At 33.6% G+C, this 24,231-nt stretch overlaps 2 protein-coding genes across 2 annotated transcripts; both read right to left on the reverse strand.

The window, feature by feature from the left end:
* Positions 1 to 3,184: 3,184 nt before the first annotated feature.
* LOC113078543 (SLAM family member 9-like) lies at positions 3,185 to 3,926 on the reverse strand (the record flags this gene model as incomplete). Its single annotated transcript, XM_026250841.1, has 2 exons — positions 3,620 to 3,926; positions 3,185 to 3,459 (listed from the first exon to the last, which is right to left on the reverse strand). Coding segments are annotated over exons 1-2 (567 nt in total), but the record flags the coding sequence as incomplete, so codon positions are not given.
* Positions 3,927 to 15,734: 11,808 nt separating this feature from the next.
* On the reverse strand, positions 15,735 to 23,981 carry LOC113078541 (uncharacterized). Its single transcript, XM_026250839.1, has 6 exons — positions 23,655 to 23,981; positions 20,783 to 21,103; positions 19,738 to 20,067; positions 19,425 to 19,547; positions 19,258 to 19,298; positions 15,735 to 16,158 (listed from the first exon to the last, which is right to left on the reverse strand). Exons 1-6 carry the CDS (start codon positions 23,710 to 23,712, stop codon positions 16,039 to 16,041), a joined length of 993 nt encoding a protein of 330 aa, XP_026106624.1. The 5' UTR covers positions 23,713 to 23,981; the 3' UTR covers positions 15,735 to 16,038.
* Between the last annotated feature and the right edge of the window lie 250 nt (positions 23,982 to 24,231).

Genomic DNA, 24,231 nt, shown 5'->3' on the forward strand with positions numbered 1-24,231 from the left:
CTTCCCTGTTTCGCCGGATTTGTGTATAGTGTGCAAATAGCTCTTCCTTTAAAATCACTAAAATGTGTTACTTACAAAGCTCCCTTATAATCAATGAACCTCTTATCTTATATACAGAGAGAAGATTTACCATCGTGCAGAACAAAATCTGGCATTTAACCTTGAGTGAAGTTTGACTTATTTGAGCAGAATAAGAAGTGAGAATCAACAGATATGTCTGAGATTGGCTACATTGATCAATGCTAGAAAAACATTTTTTTTAAATACAAACTTCATGTTCTCCAGAGTACAAATGGAGCATTTACCAAATCTGTTGCCAGTATCACATTTTCAACTTAGGCTGTTTTTGCATGAGAAAATGGATTTGTGGTGTGAGAGCGTGAGAAAATAGTAATTTGTGTGAGTCTCACGCTGAATGCATGAGAGTTTGCAGCCCTGCTGCACTTTTTGAAACATACACCAATGAAATACTGATTAGTTTACCACAATGTAAAAAAAGAGTTCAAGTTGTGAGCAGCGTATGGGCAGGAATGGAAAAAACACCCTTCAACCACACACTACTGAGAAAGGCACATCTTTCATACCTCAAACACACTCACAGACTGAAATCAACCACAAACGTCCAGAAGTTGATACTAATTCAGAAGCTGTTTACTCACTCACCAAATTAACCCACATTTCTGTACAAAGATAAATAAATGATAAAATATACAACACCTTTTGATAAACACATCAAACCCCTCAGAATCCTATGATTTACTCTCGATTGAACCTGGTATTTAGAAAAGGTTAAAGTTGGATCATCTCATTGTGATAGTTCCATACTCTACGTGATCCTCCTGTTGAACTTCCTGTAAAAAAAACAAAAAAATGCATAACAAATTTTTAAATAACATGTGGCAAGTTCTGAACATCAATGAAATTCAATGTGATTAGCATTTTATTTAGGTAAAATCCATATTTATATTCTCTTTACTGCTAAATAAACATGAAACATTTTTAGTGTTTGGTGAACAACACACAATGTTGTTTAAATGTTTTTATGGCTTGTATAAATATCTGATATTGTGATGTTGTCATTATACAGTCAAACCACAAGCGCACACAGATCTGCATCTGATGTGCTGAAATGATACAGAGAGATATAATTTATCTCACCAATTTATATGCATTTCTCTTGTAGAACGTGGGTTCAGCATAAGTGATCTGTTCTTCAGGATTCTCATCTGTGTGAAAAATACAAGATGTGTTAAAACAACAAACTCAGTCTGTTTCTTTACAACATGTGTTTAATTAAGACTGTTAGAGTTAAAGCAATATTGCACACAATTGATTAAATATTAAAAGCTGTAAATAGGATTAGACATTTAGTTTGATGCTATAAGTTTTCACTCACTCATACACACACACACACACACACACACACACACACATTTAATGTTTATCATTAAATTTAGTAGAGGTGACCTCAAATAGTCAACGATTCAATGCTTTGTTTCAAGGATCCTGATTTGACTACCAATCTAACAGTCGAATATTCGAGTGCTATTATGATGATGATTATAAGTTAATATGCAGTCTATTATGATAAAGCCGTGAATAAGAATCTGAAAAGAAAGAAGCTTCAAATTAATATTTAAAGTGCGTGAATAAAGCCAACCACCCCTATAGATTTGTGTTTCACTTTCCATATTCCGTGACCGACAGGGATTCAAAACTAAGACTCAAACTGACACAGGCAGAGACTGGAATTTTGGCAAAAAATGTGAATTGTTAGGGTTTCGCTGACGTTTAGTGTTAACTATCTTTTAATCAAGACATAAAACATAATTTACCCCATTTGTATCTGTGAGGCATTTGTTACACATTTTCCCTGTTTGTGTTAACATCAGTAATTATGGCTGTCGAATGTCTGACTTGACTCGATTTTGCCCTGTCCCCAAATATATGATTCGACTATCAGTCGAATATCAGCAAGATTCGAAAATTCCAATTTGACTATGAAAATCCTTAGTTGGGGACACCCCTAAAATTTAGACTGACAATCTTTACACATCATTTATACATTAAACCCAGGCAGAATGTTTGAGTAATTTGGATTATAGTCAAATTTAAACATCATTGAAGCTCAACAAGTCATTGTTCATAGAGATTTCAATATGGACATGCAATCTGATTTGGGGTTTGATCATTTCAGTAGATAACACTTTTATTAAATAAACTTGAAGGCATTAACTACAAAAATGATCAAAATGAATTAATGATAATTAAGACGATCAACTGACTAAAATATTTAGAGCAGTGGTTCTCAACCCGCGGGCCCATCACAAATTCAAATGCAGCCCACCATATGCTGAAAAAAAAAAAAAAAACTTTTTAACTTTTTAAAAAACGTTTCACAATTAATTTATTTTTTTTTTACATTAATTAAAAATTTAGACTACTAATGAAATATAAGCTATATCCTTATGTTTTTATGTGAAATTATTTTGTTTTTCATAGGCTATATTATTTTCAGACGTGAGAAGACCTACTCGCATAACATCACACATTTAATGAACACTATAAGCACGCACTTTGGCAGATTTAAATTCAAATAGTCATCAACAGCCATTGTTTTTTTAAGTGAGAAAAAAAGAAATGTGAAAATGCCAGCGAATGAACACAAACAAGAATAGTCACAGTATCCGTATGAAGGAGAAGTGCTGGATTTTCGGTATGCAGCGCAACTCACTTGAAGTTCAGGCTAAAAGAAACACATAGCACTCCTTAATTGAACCTTTAAATTGCAGAAAATTATAAATCAGGTTGGTTTGTATTGGTGATGTTATATGTAAATTATATGCGCGTGAGACTTGCACTTGGATCATAGTGCTGCCTGCTGGAAAAAAAGGTTGAGAACAACTGATTTAGAGTATATTTTCAAAGTATTATTGGTTAAAATTGAAACTTGCCTTCTTGATCAGTTTTTCTGTATTTCCGGCAGATCCAGAAGAACCCGACAGCAGCTACAATCAACAGAGATCCAACAAGAGGAATGGAGATCAACACTGCCAGAGAACCTACTGAAAGACCTGAAGGAATGTGATGTGATGATGATGAAGAAGAGAAATATTAATTTAACTAAAAAAATGAATACTAATATCAGGGCTGCTGTACCTGAACATGTGTAACAGAGTTTGCTGATGTCCAGATGTGTGGTCTGGTTTGTGATGGGATTGTTGATCACACAGCTGTAGCTGTTTTTCTCCTGATATTCCACCTCCAGAGGTAGAGAGAGACTGATGCTGAGATCAGACACACTGATGCTGGACAATAAACTGTTTCCTTTGTACCAGGAGAGAGTCACATGACTCACATTCACCACTGAACACACCAATGAACAATTCTGCTGTGATGAAGATGATGGAGAAGAACACTGTGAAGAGTTACTGCTGATGACAGGAACAGGAAGATGAGCTGAAAATATGAGAAAATATTTATAAATATATCTAAAAGTGTATTTCTTATTTTTGGGTGCCTATAGTGTGCTGACTAGCATTAAGTGTCTGTATGAAAATGTCCTTTTGTAAATAATTAATAAAAAATATGTGATGGAAAGAAAATGATCTTTACTCACCATAGACAGAAACACTGAAAGTTTTTAATGAGAGTTCAGCTGCAATTCTCTTTACTTTATAGAGTCCAGTGTGTTGAGTTGTGATGTTTGTGATGGTCAGAGATCCAGTCTTACTGTCCAGATTCAGTCTGTCTCTGAATCTCCCGTCAGGAACATCAGATGTGGAGAAGATTCCAGAGGCTTTATTTATTTGAGCTATCAGAGAGTTGTTAGCTCCAAAATTCCACATTATTTCATCATCTTCAGGTATTTCAGTAACATCAGTATGTAGAGTAACAGAATCACCCTCCATCACTGACTGTGTTTCATTTGTCTCAGAACCAAACACACCTGAAGAAATAAACAAAGAGCAGATTTGTTAACTGTTGGTTTACAAAGCAAGAAATCAGACTGTAACATTTGAATGTGAAATGAATAACAGCAGCAGAGAGAAACATAAAACAAAAGTTGACATATAAATACACACGTGTAGATCAAATTTTATAGAAACAAATGTGTGAAAGTAGCTTGACCGTACAAGTTAAAATATCCAGGATATAAGTATTTTTTTCATTAAGAATTTTCATTTATTTTATTTTTTGTTAACGATTACTGCAGAAGTAGGTTATATATATGTGCTGATATGCTGGTGGGAATTTGCATTTGTAATTTTTGAAATTATGATTTCTAAAACAACAAGAAAGAAAACACCGTATATGAAAATGACTCTGAACAGGAAATGAATGGCAGTATGAAAATGCTCTTGTAACTTACCGATCAGATGACAGCAGCTCAAACAGAACAAAATAAGCATCTGAATAATTTTAGTTGCTCGGTGAAAAATCTAAACTAAAATCTCTGCAGATAACCGTCAAACTGATTAAAATAACCCCAACAAGATCTGTTGTTCTTGCTGTGAATCCTCCCCCAAAAGAACTGGACAAACCCTCCGAATGCAGACGCACATGATCTGTGCACAAGTTATACATAGTTACATATTCTTATTAACATTTTGATTGTTAACTGCTAACATACATTTTTTTTATTATTTAACATTGACAGTTTAAAAGGTAATTGCCTGATTATGTCACATATTTACTGTAAACTAAGAAGATTATTGGATAAAATAGATTTTATGGGACAATAATATCAAGCCTAACTAGTGTATATTTATTCATGTCATAGGTTAAGTGTACGGAAAAAGTACATAGTTAAAATAGAGCTTGTCACACAGTTCTGAAGTTACTGAAGTTTCTAAAGTTATCTTGTGAGTCAAACTGAAAGCTGTGGTTGTTTCTTTAGAAATGTGGTTGATCTGTTGGATGGACAACAGCATGAGGATGTAGAGTATATGTTTAGTTTGTAGGTGAAGGGCTTCTTCCTGTGCTGCCTTTATGAGCAGCTTTTGAAGACACTTTAATGAAAAACTATAGCAACACAATAATTGTACTAATTATTTTCTAAAAAGAAAAAAAGGTAAAGAAATGAAAACATTTATAAAGTTATTTTATTTATTTTTTTTATTCTAAATATAGTACTCGGTTACCACTGCTTTGCTACAGGTTTAATTTATTCAACAGCTCCCCTTATGCCCTTTACATTTTGGTGTAAAATAATTTAATGTTAAGTGAAACACACACACACACACACAATGGCATCCAACCTTTTGTTTCACTGATTTATAGCTATTATTTAAGTTACAGCTCTAAAATATATTTTAAAGGTCTTATTTCATAATCATAGTTTGCATTTATGTGACTGCAGTATGATCACTGCAGGTGTGATGTGGAAAAATACCTAGAAAAAAAAAGATATACATTTCCAATACCTTTAAATAGATGATATCCCTCAGGGCTTTTATAACCATGTTTACACCAAACATGACCCTTTACAGAAAATTAAACTATTTTTTTTCTTCTTCCCGGAACACTTTTTGACAAAGCTTTGAATCATTTGAGCTGCTTGATTCACAAAATGATTCACCGTTTCGAAGAACTCACAATACCACACTGTAACACCTGCTGACAAAAATGAAGTTGCAGCTAAAACTCAGGCCACAATATGCATAAAACAGATTTTATTATCAATATATTGCAAATGTTTTATTGAAAGTAGGCAAATATATCAAATGCAGTAAACAGTTAATCAAATACCATAGTGTCTGTAGAATAGCTTATGTGTCCTGCTTTGTCATTCACGAAGGACTTGTCTAAAAAGGTAAATATAGTATTAACTACACTTCTTCATATAATCACACAAATTCAAATACCTTCACATTTACTGAACTGATTCGAGATCAGGAACACAATAACAGAAACTGGTTCAGAGTTCAGTGATTCGTGTGTTCACAGAGTACAGCGCCCCTAGCGGCGAAATATCTACTTCATTTATTGCAAGTATAAACCATTAACTTAAACAATTAATTACAACATTGGATGACTTTATGGATACAGAAATAGTATAGGAAGACAAAACAATATATTAAATAAGAATGCATAGATAAAACAAAGAAATATAGAGGTAGTAAAACTAAATGACGTCACATTCAACAGATCTTTATTCAGTTTCAGAAATTTGACACTTTTTTGGTATTAATATTTTCTTGAGTTATAATTAGGTAGTTCAAGTCACCAAGAAAATCATGTAGTTTTGGGAATGTTGAAGAAAAATTACATTTATGAATATAATATTCCCAATAAAATAAACAAATGTCCTTTATATTCTATGTTATGTTTACATTGAGAAATCCCGATTCAAATAAGGATTACAACATTTGGATGAAATCTCATTGGGGTAGCCTGTATAATGTACTGCTTTTACTTTGTTGTGGACACAGAATTTATAAGGTAAGAGCCATGCTTTTTTCCAATTAATCTTATCTACACATCTTACACCTTTTCTACCAGGTATGACGAAATGCGGCAGATCGCTACCATAGAACATAATATAGTATACATATATATGTGAGTAATTATAGGTGTATATGCACATGTTTTTGTGTATGTATTGATAAGCGAAGTAAGATTTCTATACGCGTCGCCTCAAAGCACTGTGATACAGTTTAAGCTGCTCTTCTTTAAAACCCCACCAGATGATGTCATTTATCAGTCACATTAATATCATACAACTGAGGCCCAAAGTAGAAGTAAAATGTACATGTAAATGTTATTTACTTTTTAAACTTAAAATGAAAACATTTTTTGTACATGAAAAAAATAAATAATAAAATCAGATATTTTTTGTATGTGACAGTATTATTTGAGTCACAGGGTAATAATCATGTACGGAATAGATGAAAATATAATAACAGTCACTAGTAAATGTAGTTAATTCATTAGAATGAATCTGACTTTCCAAAGCGCTGAGAGAGAGGAAGGCTACATTCAGGACAAACTGATCGTCTAGAAATTCATTTCTTTGATGTTCTTCAACTGAAAGATCCTCCAGAAGATGATGATTTGTGTTTCAGCTGCTGAACTGAATCAAATGTTGACAAAATCTGTGACTGAGAGAGGATATTGTTGAGATATTGTATTGTAAGTGAAACGAGTGTCTTAGATCTGGAAACAGCACTCCTTGCATCACATCTTAACAAGGTTTAAAAAAAAAGTGAAAGTGACATGACATTGAACTTATGGCATCAAATTAAATTTGATAATGCTGTTTACAGCTTTTAATATTTAATCAAATGTGTGCATTAATGCTCTAACTTTGTCTTAATGAACTCAGTTCAACTCACTTTATTCCTAGAACACTTTTAAAAACCACAATAGGCACCAAAGTGCTGTAAATGAAAGAGAAAAAAACACATTAAAAGCCAAAGAAAACAAATACGTTTTTAATATCCTCTGAAAAGACCCAAGAGTAGGAGATGTTTTTAAGGACAGGGGAAGCTCATTCCATGGTCTAGGGGCAGCCACGGAAAAAGCTCTATTTCTATAATTAAACACATGTTGTAAAGAAACAGACTGAGTAAAGACTCTTGTATTGTTCACACAGATGAGACTCGTGAAGAACAGATCACTTATGCTGAACCCACGTTCTACAAGAGAAATGCATATAAATTGGTAAGATAATTTATATCTCTCTGTATCATTTCAGCACATCAGATGCAGATCTGTGTGCGCTTGTATTTTGTCTGTATAATGACTTTCACATTCATCACACACAACAACACAATTTCAGATATTTATAAAAGCCATAAGAACATTGAAACATTGACAAATATCCCATAATACTCACAACATCCACTGCACCATATAACAGACACCGGTATGTCTATGGGACATTTGCTTATATTTCAATTGCTTAACATGAGGCGCTGATGTTATATTTACTTACGTCAGTTTTTGACACCACTGCGTTTCCTTCTACAATAGTGTAAAGACATGCAAGTCCACTTGATTTCAAACTTTGAATTTTAAATGAAACCTATAAGGCAGATTCAGAATAATTGTGTGCTGTTCACATTGCATTTCAGGGATGCTCAGAATGAACTTGCCACGTTATTTAAAAATTTGTTATGCATTATTTTTTTTTACAGAAATTTCAACAGGAGGATCACGTGGAGTATGGAACAATTACCATGAGATGACCCAACTTTAACCTTTTCTAAATACCAGGTTCAGTCAAGGGTTAATCATAGGACTTGAGGGGTTTAATGTGTTTAAAGATGGAATAATTAAATGGTTTTCTAAGAATTATCTATATTGTGCTGCCCATATTAAAACGTTTTTAATGTTTGACTTAAAAGTTGGCATGAAATGACCATACCATATGTGTAAATACAAACACTGATGCCTCATCAAAGAGTGTTGTATATTTTATCATTTATTTACCTCTGTATATAAATGTGGGTTGATTTGGTGAGTAGATAAACAGCTTCTGAATTAGCATCTACTGCTGGACGTTTGTGGTTGATTTCATCGGTTCTCAAATCGGACGCGTCCGACAGAAACGGTTCTCGGTTCAGTGTACTGGTGACGAGATGTGCATGAAAATCGCATTCAATTTTTTTGCACAGCCCTAGCATCTAGTTCACAAAGCTAAACAGCGTTGCCCTTTGTGTAATAAGTTACAGAAACTGTTAAACTGCACCAACTTAAATAATAAAATACACTTACCGGTTGTGGTCCATAAACAACGCATTCTCCAGACAAAGAGGGAACTGCTCCATCTTTAAAGAATAATCTTTGTGCGAATCCGGCATTAAACTGATTGAGATTGAGGAAGCTTGCTGTCCGCAGCAAAATATGCTGCACATAGTTTTACGTAGTTTTCACATGTGGATTATAATTTTCAGAAACCAAGTTAAACATAAATTGTAACCATTAATCTCCAAGTTCAGCGTCCCTGGGAAGCCCAAACAAAGATAATTGGACTCTGAGATGAAAATAACAGCGTTTTGACGACATGGTGACAAACACTAATGCAGCTCTTCCTTCTTCTCCGTCGGAGCGCAACAAGGCCACGCCCCCTTTTTGTGTATTCATGTGGGCAAAGGTTAGTCAAAAAACTGTTTTAGTGGCGTCATTACTGCAGGAACTAGAGGGCTGTAGTCCAAACGGGTCGTTTTTTTGTAGGCGAATTCTGTTAAATCAAATATCTCACTTGGCACTGAACTTTGAGCTTTAGAATTTTACAGATATTATTTATACTCTAACAACAACATTACACACTAACTAAAGTTTAAAACATGGAATCACAAAGATTGGGACCTTTAAGTAATTTATAAGTAAATAAGTAAAAAAAACGATTCAGTTCGATTTGGTGAACTAGTTCAATCGGTTCACTAGGAAGAACCGGTTAAATCAAATGATTCGTTCGCGAATCGGACATCACTACATATTTGACCTAAAGTTGGGTTGAAATAACTCAGCATTTTTTAGAGAACAACTGTTCTCGAAAGAACACATCCTGGTTTTGTCTGTCAATTACTGGAAGTCATCTTAATAATAAGTACAGTATTGTACATAGACTACATTTATTCTTAAGATGACTGAGGCACTCACGTCTGTGATCTGATTAAAGACTGTTTTGCTCATTTCAGGAAAAAAAAGCCCAGAAAATTCAGATGAATTAAAATCCTAGTGGTGCCATCTAGTGTCTAAAATAAGATTTTACCTAAAAAAAAAAAAAAAAAAAAAAACAGTAACAGCTCTACTTTTTTTAACAATGGCCCTTACAGCCAAAGTAATATTAATAATAACAATGAAATAATTATAAAAAAATCTAATCACTTACACCAATGATATTTAATGTTTAACAAAATAATACAAGTTGAACAGATACATTTTAGCAACAGATCAGAGTAACATCCATATTAGTGACTCATCATCGTTATACTGTCCAAGCTCCTCTGATGAAATAAACAGCGTAACTGAAATAATCCTTACAGGTAAAAAAAAAACAAAGTTGCATTAGTATGCCAGATATGATCTAATTTGATGAACTGTGTGTTAAGAAAAACTGGTGGACACATTCAAAGTGATCTCAATAGCACCAAGTCTACACAGCATATACATCATGATACATCCAAAAATATCGGATTAATTCAGACAATCTAAATGAAAAAAAAAAGAATGCTTAATGCATTAGAGCAAATAATGCAAATTTAGGAAATGAATCTAAAAACAGGCTAATCATCATCATCAAAAAGAAAATTATATATATATGTATGCAGATAATAAGAATGAAATAATCTAAAATAGGCTAAAATAGCGATTAAGTGAAGGCGATCTTTTCTATCTAGTGATATTTTTCTACAAACACACCAACACAATTTTAGAAATAATATTGTACAAACAGCCCAGCTGAATGAGCTTCATATTTCAACTGAAAGAGACACAGATGAAGAGGAAAAACAGATTACAAAATAATGTGAAATAGGAAGCTTTACATTAAATGCGCTACAGACAAAAAAAGGCAGAACGTTATACTTTACACCAAAAAACCATCTACATCGATATATAATAAAAAACAAATATTGTTTTCTCAGTAAACATTTGTGGAAAACAAATAGTTTTGTTTTCAGTAAACATTTGTGAAATGTATTAAAAACACCCTTAAGATGCTTAATTTTAGTAAAAAAATTTAAATAAAAGTATTCAGCAGCCGGTAAGTTTTGAAACAAAACATAAAAATGCTGCTTCCATCTTCAGTAGTTATTAACCCTATAAAGCCTGTATCATGATTAATGCATATATTACTAAGGCATCATAATATCAAAGAATTTCTTAAGTCCTTTAAAAAATTTACAATGATAGCTATATCAGAGACTTGGCTTGATGATGACAAAATGGGTGACGTTGGTCTTGAGGGATATGACTTGTACCAATAGGAACAACAAAAAGGTCGGAGGAATTGCTTTGTATATAGATAAATCATTAAGAAGTAAAATTAAAAAAAAAAATTCATACAGCATAGACAATGTTCTGGATTGTGTAACAATGGAATTTTTTAGTAGAACGCTTCAGAAACATGATTATTAGCTGTGTGTACAGACCACCAGGAACCAGTTTATCAACATTTAATGAAAATTTGTACTTTGACTACCGACAAAGTACAAATTGTGTCTGGAGACTTCAACATCGATATACTTAATCAACATGTCCTCAAAGGTACTTCTTAGCTTATAAATATAATGTATAGCCATATTTTATATCCACTCATTGACAAGCCAAGCAGAATTACAACAGAAACATCAACACTAATAGATCATATTTTTACCAATAGATTTGAGGAGTTGTTGGGGGCCTAATTACTTGGGATGTTAGTGATCATTTGCCAGTGTTTGCAATATTTCCACATTTTTTAGAAGAGTAAACAAGTCTCAGACCATTAATAAATTCATAAAAGGCTGCATGGCAAAAAATATTGAAGATTTCAAAAAGGAGCTTAGTAACCAAAACTGGTGCAATGTTTTTGCAGAAAGTGATGCAAATTAAGCATATGATACTTTCCTGTATAGATTCACAGAGCTGTATAATATCAATTGTCCCGTGAAGAAGATTCAGAACCAAGGAAATAAATCAGCAAACAAGCCATGGACGACTAAAGGCATTGAAAATGCATGCAAAAAGAAGAATACACTGTATGCGAAATTTGTAAAAAAAAAAAAAAACAAAAAAAAAAACAGGACTATTGAGTCGGAAGAAAAATAAAAAAAATATAAAAATAAATTAGTAAGTATTATTAGAAATAGTAAAAAGCAATATTTTTACACCCTCTTAGAACAACAAAGGCAAAATATACAAGGAACTTGGAAAGGACTGAACAAAATTATATATATAAAAAAAACAACAAACGAGAGTGTCCAAGTTATTTAAAACATGAAAATGAATTCCTCATTAGAAATCCAAAGAAGAGTGCAAACGAATTCAATGACTATTTTGTTAATGTTGGTTTAAATCTGGCAAAAGGTATTACTGACTCAAAAAGTAAAAACAAAGATTTGTGAATATATCAGTAGGAAGATTTCCTCCATCTATGTGTCTGACATTACCAAAAATGAAATACTGGACATTGTGAATGGTTTTAAAAAATAAAAGGTCAACAGATTGGACAGATACTGATATGAAATCAGTTAAAAATATAATCCATTTAATATTAGAACCTCTGATCCATATCTTCAATTTGTCCTTTAAATCTGGCGTGTTTCCAGATAAGATGAAAATTGCAAAATTTATTCAAATTTATAAGAGTGGTGACAGTCATTTATACTCAAATTATAGATCAATTTCATTATCCCAATTCTCAAAAATATTGGAAAAACTTTTTCTGAAGAGGCTTGATAGTTTCATAGAAAAATGAATGATATTGAGTGACAATCAATATGGATTCAGGAGCAGTTGATCAACTTCAATGGCAGTTATTAAATTAGTTGATTATATAGCAACTGCAGTAGACAAAAAGTATTTTACTTTGGGCATTTTTGTCGACATCAAAAAAGCCTTCGATACCATAGATCATAAATTGTTAATGAATAAACTAGAGCAATATGGTATTAGGGGCCGTGCTTACTCATGGTTAGAAAGCTATCTTGACAATAGATACCAGTATGTACACTTTAATGATCATCAATCAGAAATGTGTAAATTAACTTGCGGGGTGCCCCAGGGTTCGATGATTGGTCCTAAGTAGTTTATTTTATATATTAATGACATCTATCCGATTTGTTAAAATGTGTTTTATTTGCAGATGACACAACACTGTATGTATCTGGGGATAATCTTCACCATCTAATTACTGATGTGACCAAAGAACTATCCAGAATCATGCAATGGTTTGATCGAAATAAACTCTTTAATCCAATCTAAAATCTTTTAATCCAAGTAAAACCAATTATATACAGTAATTGACAAATTAAGACTAACATGAGCTTAAAGATTCATGACGTGGTACTAGAAAGGGTGAATGAAAACAAAATTTCTTGGAATAATATTAGATCATAAATTATCCTGGAAACCACACATCGCTCATGTTCAATCAAAACTGTCCAAAACAACAGCTATATTACATAAACCAAGTATTTTTAAAATACACTGTCTCTGTTTATTCTGTATCATTCTCTTATTGCTCTTATTTCTTACTGTGTTGAAATATGGGGGTATGCCTACACCACAAACACAAAACCTATTTTTATTTTACACATTTTTTCTGATCTAGTCACTCTGAATACCGTTGTCTTTATGTTCAAAGTCAATAGGAAAATATTGCCTGAAAATATAAGAAAATATTAAAGTTTGTTTAGGAGAGAACGTTTAAAAAACAAAGGTTCAGAATGAACTTTAAAATGAACACCATTTCGGTAAAAGGGCTCGACGACTTGTGGAATGGTCTCACCGATGATCTTAAGAGGAGCAATTCCATTTATTATTAACAAAAAAAAAGAAAAAAAAAATAAATCCTAATTTTTGCCAAATACATGGATTTCAAAGAAAAGTTGTCTAAGAAAAGTATATGTATAATTGTTGTGCATAAATTAAATATATATATATATATATATATATATATATATATATATATATATATATATATATATATATATATATATATATATATATATATGTGTGTGTGTGTGTGTGTGTGTGTGTGTACGTATATATTTATGCATGTATATTGTTTGTGCTTAATTTCTGATGGGTAGATGTTTTGTAAATAGGGTAGGCGTAATAAGCCATTGGCTTCAGCTTACACATTTTCGGTTACCCTGTTTGTTTGTTTTGTAGTTGCTGTATACATACATTTTGCCTTAAGTTTTGTAACCGAATAAACCTTCATTCATTCATCTTAATTATCAACCTAATCAAAAGTGCTAATAAAAAGTTGCAGACAATCTACTTGATGCTTTGTGTCATCTGATTGAGTTTACACTTTTTAAAGTTTATTTTTAGTATAAAGTGAGCTGTCTGTTTGCTGTCAAATTACAAGTTACTGATTTTTATAAATTAAAAAAGAACAATAGCTTGTATATTGTTAATAATAATAAAAACACTTAATCAACTTATTTTCACTTAACTATCCACACATTTTTTATACAAATTGTGTTAAAATGTATCAAATATAATCAAGCTTTTGAGGAACAATTGTTGGTTCATCTTTCTGTTTTGAAACTGTAGAAAATTAAGCATCTAAATATCATCTTACAAAGACATTACATGGATATATAGAGTGAGATATGGTTTACAGGGTTAAAGTTTCAGTTCCTGAGTTTCAGAGTCTTGTTTAAGCACACAATTGTGAGATTTCATTGATCAATTCCTTGTAGAATCTGAACTTTCTGCCTTTTTTAACCATAAAGCTTTGCAAACTAAATCACTAAAAACACAAAGTTTCAGTGAAATGTTTCTCAGTGATCTCTCTGAAAACATCAGTTTGAAGTAATGTTGAAGTGTTGTTTTAGTAGTGTGTAAATAGTTTTATCAGTATGCTAAAGTGAAATTACTTAATTAGGGATGCATGATCATGATTTTTCATGGCCGATTCCAATTTATTTACAAGCAAACTTGGCGATTTCGATACCAATACCAATTTCCGATTTTTTTTATCTTTAAGCAACAAACAAGAAAGAAGGAATGTGTGAATAAACAAGATGTTTATTTGGTATTTAATAGGCCAAACTGGCTTTTGGCTATTGAAAACAATAACTGTAACCATCTGAAATTAACGGCAGTAACTGCACAGTAAGTAGCCTACGTTCAATACAAACATAGATGGTACAGACATCAGCATTTAGCTTTTGTTTTTGAATTGGGTTGAAACTACAGAGAACTGGCCTTAAATTAAAAGATTAACTGTCTGTAACCATGTGAAATTAAAGGCAACAACTGCATAGTTCTACAGTCCAAACAACACAATCAACACACATTCAATAAGATGTTTCTTAATCAGCGTTCAGTACTTGTTTTAGTTTTTAAATTCGCTTTTACATTTTTAAAAAAAGGTCTTTACCAGTGAGACTAAATAAAAGTATGTTATATAAATATTATTCCAAAATGTTAAAATCAAATAATGTTGGTGTGAATAAAACAAAGATGCAAAGTGTTTCATTCATCCAATTAAAAGAAAAAAAATTAGGGTAATGATTCACATCTAGATTTTTACTTGAGCCAATGAAAAATAAATAACTACTGTCTCAAGTAAAAAAAAATATAGATGTGAATCATTACCCTAAAATGTTTTAATTGGATGAATGAAGGACACTTTTTATTCAGTGTGTTACAGCAAGTGATTTATAAATCAAATTAAGTAAATGTAATTTAAGGGTAAAATAAAAATAATCATCCTATACAGAACTGACGTTTACTTCTGGCTTTTCAAACGTGTATGCAAGTTATACTTTACAAAAAAAACAAAAAAAAAAAACAAAAAAAAAAAAAACACACATTTCAGTTTTGTCACAGTTTAGTCCGTTTCGTTTCTCATCCAACACGTGAGAAGTTGATCTGAACATCTCTTCACGGTCTACTCATGTTCAGGGCTCGGACCGGTACAGTATATGCTTGCACAGCTTTAGTGCATGCATTTAGGGGCTCTTATTTGAGCTGCAGTACACAAGCTGCTGTTCGCTTCCTGCTATCTGTGCCTCAGACATGAAGCTCTGCACTTCCAGTACTGATCGGCTGCCTGTGTCCTACGCACAGATTTCAAAATACTTCCATAATGACATACCGAACGATTACAATGTAGTAGGTTCAAGTGGGACCACTTCCGGAAAAACTGGCCGAAAAAAGACCAAAAACCGTCCGACTGCCAATCACGTATTTTAAGCAAAAACCTGCCGGTTCCGATTTATGGCTGGTCAACCGGTGCATCCCTAATATTAATGACACTGCCACCTTGATATTGTGACAGTTTCTATGAACAATGAGAATTTCTGCTGATGCTCTTCTCTAATGTCCCATCTTCTCTTAATTTTCCCTTTCAATAAAAGAATAATGTTACAGTTGTAACTGATCAGCAGCCTCCGTCTCACCGGCAGCCTCCGTCTCATGAGATGTCCCATTAGAAGACCTCTGATTTAGAGTTTCAATCTGTTCAGGGGCTTGAGCATCATCTCTCTGTAAGAAACAGATTCACAGAAGGTAAAATAAATGAACATGATTGATAATTTAATTACACAAACATACAATACTACAAACTAGATATAAAGTTGTGATTTTTGTTTTTATGTTGTTAGTTTTTTAGTTTATTGAGGAGTTTCTGAGAATATTTACTGTGAATGTGCAAGATTTCAGATTCATTAGTTACTAAATAACTAAAATATCAAGTTTGTGTGTTTATGATTATGACAATAAATTAAAATAAGAAATGTAAGTTCACAATATCAAGCAATAGAAGGATCTGTTTTGTCCAACTTAATAATAACCAGGGCTTGAAAACGAAAAAAAAAATTCAATTGGTTCACTCCGAGCAGAATCGATATTTTAACGGTTCTGTTCTGCGTTCCTCTATTGTTACCGTTTCGAAACCGGTTAGGGAGGAAAAAATACCGGTTAATAACGTTATTTTAAAAAAACAATATTATTTGCCTATAATTTGCCTAATAATAATAATTTATAATAATAATAAAGTATAGCGTTTTCCTTACTCAAAAAAAAAAAAAAAAAAAAAAAAGGAACAAATACAGATCTAACGCTTACAGTTTACACCAGATTTTGTCCAAATGTAAGCTAGGCCTACTTAAAAAAAAATGTGTTTTTTTAAAATCTATCAACACTTTAAAAGTATTTTTAAGATATTTAAAAATGTTTGCTGCATTGTTAAAAAAAACACTTGTATAAGATTGCGTTTTGAGAGTGAAAAAAAAAAAAAAAACCTAAGTCGCGGCTCACATTTTATTAGCCCTATTACTTTCCGAAATAATGAAGGCTAAAATGCCTGTAGTCTAAAGCAAAATGTTTAAAAACATTATAAAAACATTTATTAGTTTCTCTTCAAATCAAATCATCTAAAGTTTAGGCTATAAAAACCTCAATCCAAAAACAAATTAATGTAAGAAGCTGACGCCTACCTCTCTCATTCGGCACGAATCCAAATTTTTCCATGTTCCCGACGTATGTGGATGCTAAAATGTTATTTAATATAAAGAATATAGAATAATAGTAAATGTATAATAAGTAACGCTGTATAGGCGTCCGACTGTTGGACTCAATTAACAGTATTTAGAAAAGAACAAAAATTACAAATATAAGAAGCTATAGCAATATTAACGACAAACCAAAACTAATTAATTTAGACTAAAACGAAACTGAAACCAACGTTGGATTTCTCATTCGACACAAAATCCAAGTTTCCGTATTCGCGATGTATTTGAATAACAAATGATTATAAAAAATAGCCTAATGTTTGTAAACATTTTCTGTCTGCATTATATCTATTTCTGAATGAAATATTTTTTTTCTCTAAAAAACTTTTAGAGCTTTTGTCATCGTTAAATCTTTCTCAGACGTTTCCATATGTCGAAATTGGTTAGTGCATCTATCTATGCATGATGGTGTCCAATGACTCTGGCGAGCGGAGCTTCTCAAAGTTGGGAATAATCAAAGGAGAGCTGCGGTCCTCGTTTGGGCAGGAAAGGCTAAGCATGCTGGCGCTTGAGTGTAGAGACCTGCGTGGGATGGATTTTTCCGTCCCGTTCCCGCAAGATTTTATCCCGCTCCCGCAAAAAATATGTTATTTTCTCCCGCTCCCGCCCGCGAACGATCAAGTTTCGTCCCGCTACCGCCTGCAAAATCCTGCAGGTAAAGTATAATTTTTTTTTTTTTTAAATGCATTGCATATTCTGCCTGCTACTTTGTTATTTTTCAATTGCTCCCCTGTTGAATATAAATGTAAAAAAGAAACAAATGTTTCGTTTTATTTGCGTTTAATTAAATGGATGAAAGGAACGAACAAGGAACTTAGAACATAGAAATACAGTACAAAAGTAAGAAATGTAGGCCTAAATAAAAAAAAATATACCTATTAGGCTATAGTATAGCCTAATGAATTATATAATAATAATAAACCTGGATTTATTTCATGTTCAAAGGAAAATTAGCCTATACTGCTTAAGAATGCCTTCTTTTCCTCAAACATTAAACAAACAAAAAAATCATTTTTCCTCAATAACAAAATAGACCAATTTTAAATATTTAGCAAAATAAATAGATAATTAAAAATAAACGGAATAAAAAAAAAATTGTAGACTACGACTACTAATGTAGTCCGTGCAGGAATAGCATGTCGTTCAATGAGGAGGGCTTCAGATTAATCCGTCTCTGCGCACTTATGCGACCGCAATTACTGAAAGCCCTCTCCAATGGTGCGCTGGGAGATGGACTGCAAAGTAGCCTACATGGCGTGTTACTTTGCTTAATCTCGGAAACTCTTGACATCACCTTTTCCACCACTGGATCTCTTGCTTTTTCGGAATGGAATTACACGTCGCTGTCCATGGTTTCATCAGCATCCTCCCATTCCGCAAAATCTATTTTATTTTAGTCTATTATAAATAAAAGTTTATCTGTTTTTAGTAATTTTATTTTGCTAGATATTTCCACTTTGCGGGAGTCCCGCAAATAACTTTATTTTCCCGCAACCCGCACACAATAATATCTTGCCGCCTGCGTCCGCATTCACCAGTCAAATATTGTTCCGCGACGCACTCGGTTGCGCTGGGTCCCGCCGGTACTCCTTCGGGAATGCAGGTCTCTACTTGAGTGTCGAATGAACATGCACCAACGCCTAGAAAAAATAGGCCCTTTTTGCGCTGCGTCATCAGGCCCAATTTGGTCTTAATCCGGCCCTGAAGGCAGTGCATTGCCATTGAGACTTGACTGAGTTCACAGCTGAACGGACATTTCACTCGCTGGCTTCAGCGTCACATTTGCGTATGCTGTACTGCTGGAATTCGTGATTGGTTGACAGCAAATTTCAAATATTAAACGGAACTATAAAAAACGTTATTAACCGGTTAATGTCCATTTCAAATTTTCGATTCTGTTCGGAACAAAAAAAAATAATTTAGTTTCTGTTTCTGGTTCTGTTCCTGTCAAAATATCGTTTCCGGTTTTCGTTTACGTTCCTTAAACCGGTTCAGAGCCCTGATAGCTGAACGTGAATGACACCAGAAACACCAGATCAGAATAAATGTACAGTTGTAGATAAAATCTTACCTGTTCACGGCGCTCCTGTCTCTCGCGCTGCCTCCTGATACCTGTTTGAACAACAATAAACTTAATTAAACACTGCTGACTTTGCTGTACAAAGACAAAATATGTACATTTTCATACAACAATCTTCATATTTCCTTCTTGTTAAATCAACTGAATATAATACTCACATTGCATTATTGATTGGCGCTTGTAGAAAACCACAACAGGAACGAGCAGAAGAAGAAGAACAACAACAACAACAACAGCAACAACAACAACTGAAGACGATCCTGAATCTGAAACATCTTTCACTGACAGAAAGACAGACAGATTTGAATGATTTGATCAAATCTTTGACTGATCTTTACACTTTCTGTCCCTGGATCATCAGTGTTGCTTGATTTTAACTGATAAATAAACCTGCAGTTGTTTTTAAAGATCAATCCACTTTCTCATTTAGTGGACCTAAAAATATTGAACTGTATTCGAGATGATACTCACCAGAGACAGTAATAGTGAAGCTCCTCATGATGCTGAATCTGCTGCTGATGATCTGTAGTGTATATTCTCCAGAGTCTGTGATTCTGATGTCTCTGATGGTCAGAGATCCAGTCTGATTGTTCAGCTTCAGTCTGTCTCTGAATCTCTCTTTACACTCATCATCTGAACAGATCTTACTCTGATCTACAGTCATTTCAGCGATGAGCGAGTCATTAAAATACCATCTCATCACATCAGTTGGTTTTTCTATTACACGAGTGTCTAAAGTGACATATTCTCCCTCCTTCACTGACTTTCTCTTCATTTCATCTCGTTCAGCAGCAGAAACACCTGAAACACAAACAAACAGATGCTGGAGGATCAACAACAAAAAAGAACAAAAGATGAAAGGGGGAAAAACTACACAACATTGTGTTACATTTTCCATGAATGTCAGTTTGAAAATCCTTTATCCGTTCATGCTCATCACAGACTTATTTTTCATCAAATCTTCAATTAAACGGATCGTAACAGGAGATAAGAGTCTCATGAGAAACTGTCAAGTGCAGCTCATGAACTAAAAGAAAAGCTCACTAAAAGTTTGGTTTTATGATAGATGCACTTGCATTGTATTAACATTTCTATTAAAAACAATCTTTTAGCAATGAAGATCATCAGTCACCAATCACAGAAATGACTTCCAAGAGTCAATCAAAGATATTAAAATGAGCAACTGTCACTAATCTAAAGACTTTGTTCACAAATGACCTGCTAACAGTGATAGCTAAAGCAATGCTGCCTTTAATGAAATAAAAGAGAAACAAAGTTGAGCAGAAAGACTTCTCAGCTTTGTGTTTGTGGCAGTTGTTTTTTTTTGTTTTTTTTTCATTGAATGCAATAGTCAAGCTTGGCAAAGGCTGTTCTTTATATCTGTAATATAGTATCTATTATCATTTTTACTAAAATATTTTAGTATTGCAGTTTAAACTTGACACAAAAACACAACACACAAAACTGATGTGATTTAAACACAGATAACCTGTCTTTAAATTTATAAACGACTCACCATGTACATTAACACTAAAGATATTGTCAGTGTTGTCAGTGGTGTTCTTCAGTCTATATTCTCCAGAGTCTGTGGTTCTGGTGTTTGTGATGGTCAGAGATCCAGTCTGACTGTCCAGCTTCAGTCTGTCTCTGAATCTCTCTTTACACTGAATATCTTCACAGAGCTCATGTTTATCTCCATTAATTATGGCTAGGCGACGGCCTCCAAAAATCCATATCATTCGGTCTTGTTGGTTCATTTGAACACCAGTGTGTAACGTCACTGTATCTCCCTCCGTCACTGACACTGACGCTCTGTCTGGATCAACAGCAGATGAACCTGAAGAAGAAACAAATGTTCATTACAAATCATCATTGTACAATGTACATTGTACAACAATTGTAGTGTAGTCTTAAAATAGTAGCTTGACCATAGTTTTTTTTTTTTAAGCCATTAATCTAAGTATGTATGCTTGTAACTTGACATTACAGTTTCAAAGTTTGAGAGGAGATAAAGGAGGAGCACTCTTTTACACAAGCTGTAACCTGGTCTTGCCGAATGTCACATCCAAACAAACAGCAGAAGAACATCAATTCACACTTTCACTCTCATAGATGATCTTCTCACCGTAATGAATATAATAAAACCCACATCCTGATTCATGTCACACTGTCTATATCTGTATTTAATTATCCAAGCAGTGATTAGAGCGGAGTTTCCTTACATGCTTTAATCTAGGGCTGGGCGATATATCTAACGATATGATCATGCGCATCTAATCAGTAAAGCTGCTTCCGTGATCACCGCTAAAATCTCCATCACCTGCTTATAATTGGAGTGGCATGTAATAGACAGAGCCGTAGATCGCTGACAAGCCACGCCATATCGCGTTCATTATCGCAGATGAATCGCCTTCGATATGAACGCGATATGGCGTGGCTTGTCAGCGATCTACGGCTCCGTCTATCAGAGGTGGGACTTTCAAGTCACAAGCAAGTCTTCAAGTCATATTCAAGTCCTCAAAGGGTTAAAGCTAAAGAGATAATTAAGTGACTAATTAAATGATGATTGTGCATTAGTGATGAACACCTGCTGTCAAAAAAAAACAAACACTATGTCACCATAATTGTGGTCAAGGTTTGCTTTAAGTAGTGTCTTGACCCTTTTACTAATTCAAACCAATTTGATTCAAAACAATTGCAATATTGTTTTTGCAACAAACATGTATGCATTGCTGAGTTGAACCTTGCAGTAACAGGTGATCTTGTGCTTTTTTTGCTTATAACTCAAGATGACTGAACATCATGAAATGGTGTTTATCTTTGGATAGTAGACTGACACTCAGCTATTACTGAACTGAAGTAAAAAAAAAATCTAAATGTTGAAAGACACAAAAGGAGACAATCAGTTCAGGTTTTTAGACAAACACACTTATCACACGATCCTCAACAGGGGTGACAATTTTTCATACTGCAGTGCATGACGGGAGTTTTTACTAAGGTTTTACCCAGCATGCAACATTTTGTTGATTATCACCACTGTTGAGAGTCATATGCTGGTTCTTGATGTCTGTGTGTGTCTACAGAGTAGAGTTTTTCAAATTTTGTATGCACTTAGTAGAGTGTAGTTTTACTGGTTTGATTATGCTAAACTTAAATAGAGCTAATGTTAACTTGATTGTAATCTGACCACCTATCACATACAGATTAATTTCTTCTCGCTGCTTTACAGCACCTCATGCAATGCTACATAAAGAGATCTAACATGACAGTCAAGGGTCAAGAGCCCCACTAAAGCAAACACTGATCTCCATTATGGTTGCATCACTTTAACCAATAAAACATCAACATCTGATCCTCTGTAATTCTCAAGAACAGCAGGTGTTCATCATTAATGCACAATCATCATTTAATTAGTCACTTAATTATCTCATTAACTTTAACCCTTTGAGGACTTGGGATATGACTTGAAGACTTGCTTGTGACTTGAAAGTCCCAACTCTGGTAAAAGCTGAATGTCAGTCAACAATCCAAAGAAGACTATCTCATGATGTCCAAGTCAACATGAGTTTTTAAGCAGAAAAATCATAAGATCATCTGTCATTACAAGGTTTGATTCAACAATGCATACATGTTTGTTGCAAAAACAATGTTGAAGTTGTTTTGAATCAAATTGCTTTGAATTAGTAAAAGGGTCAAGAGACTACCTAAAGCAAACCCTGACCACAATTATGGTGGCATAGTGTTTTTTTTTTTTTTCAGTTGAAGGCTGTGGCTAAATTGAGTTGTAGTTCTTGTGTTTCTCTTTACTTCAGTGATGTTGATTGTTAACAGCAGATGTTCATCACTAATGTACAATCATCATTTAATTAGTCACTTAATTATCTCATTAACTTTAACCCTTTGAGGACTTGGGATATGACTTGAAGACTTGCTTGTGACTTGAAAGTCCCACCTCTGCTGTCTATTAAATGCCACTCCAATTATAAGCAGGTGATGGAGATTTTAGCGGTGATCACGGAAGCAGCTTTACTGATTAGATGCGCATGATCATATCGTTAGATATATCGCCCAGCCCTACTTTAATCATAAAATAATAAATAACCAAGTTAAGGGGTTTTTTACTTTAAACTTACAGAATGAATGTCACAGGTTTAAGATATGTCTTTGCATGCCATGTATATTAGATACATTCACGTTAACAGTAGGCCTATGGCTAATTCTAGAGCTATCCGAAATAATATTTCTGTTTGGATTCATATTAGATGTCAAAAATATTGTAATTTATATGTATTATATTTTAATTAAGACATTGACCTGTGATGACGCCATGAACTATGATAGTGATAAGAATTTAAAAGAGACAAATAAAATAACAAATAAAGTCTTACCATACACGAAGAACAGGCATACACCTCCTAACGTCTGGGAAAAAGTGAATATATTCATCACATTTCCGTTGAAAAAGAAAGCAGATTTTACAGAAATCGACAACAAAAAAATTCAGCTTCAAACGCCGTGTCCAAGCCTTCGTTCGTGTTTTGCCAATTTGGTCTTCGACATTATGAGACTGTTGGCGGTTCTTGATGAGGACTATATGATACTTATGAACCGAGGCGTCGAGTCGGAGCTACCGCGAACACGCCAGGCACTTTTCGCCATAGATATATATGTATGATTCAATATCATAAGCCACTTCTACTTCTACTTCTTCTTCTACTTCTTCTTCTTCAACGGCGGTTGGCATCCAGCATAATTGGTGCATTACCGCCACCCTCTGCTCCGGAGTCTGGATCAGACAACACAGGTTCACAAACTAATTCACCCAATTTCCTCCTTCTCCCCCAAGCATATAAATCGTACATCACCCTTATTCTACTATAATATAATAATAATAATAATAATAATAATAATAATAATAATAATATTTATAACCTTCCTCAATACTCCTATGACTCTTCACACTCT

Source organism: Carassius auratus, unplaced genomic scaffold, assembly GCF_003368295.1.
Source record: "Carassius auratus strain Wakin unplaced genomic scaffold, ASM336829v1 scaf_tig00025933, whole genome shotgun sequence".
Taxonomy (NCBI): domain Eukaryota; kingdom Metazoa; phylum Chordata; class Actinopteri; order Cypriniformes; family Cyprinidae; genus Carassius; species Carassius auratus.

Excerpts from the sequence above, each read along its gene's own strand:
- LOC113078541 (XM_026250839.1), bottom strand. The coding sequence starts at position 23,712 with ATGAATATATTCACTTTTTCCCAGACGTTAGGAGGTGTATGCCTGTTC. Across the intron at positions 21,104-23,654 it reads ATGCCTGTTCTTCGTGTATG|GTTCATCTGCTGTTGATCCA; the intron begins GTAAGACTTTAT and ends TTTCTTCTTCAG. Across the intron at positions 19,548-19,737 it reads CTTCACTATTACTGTCTCTG|TGAAAGATGTTTCAGATTCA; the intron begins GTGAGTATCATC and ends TCTTTCTGTCAG.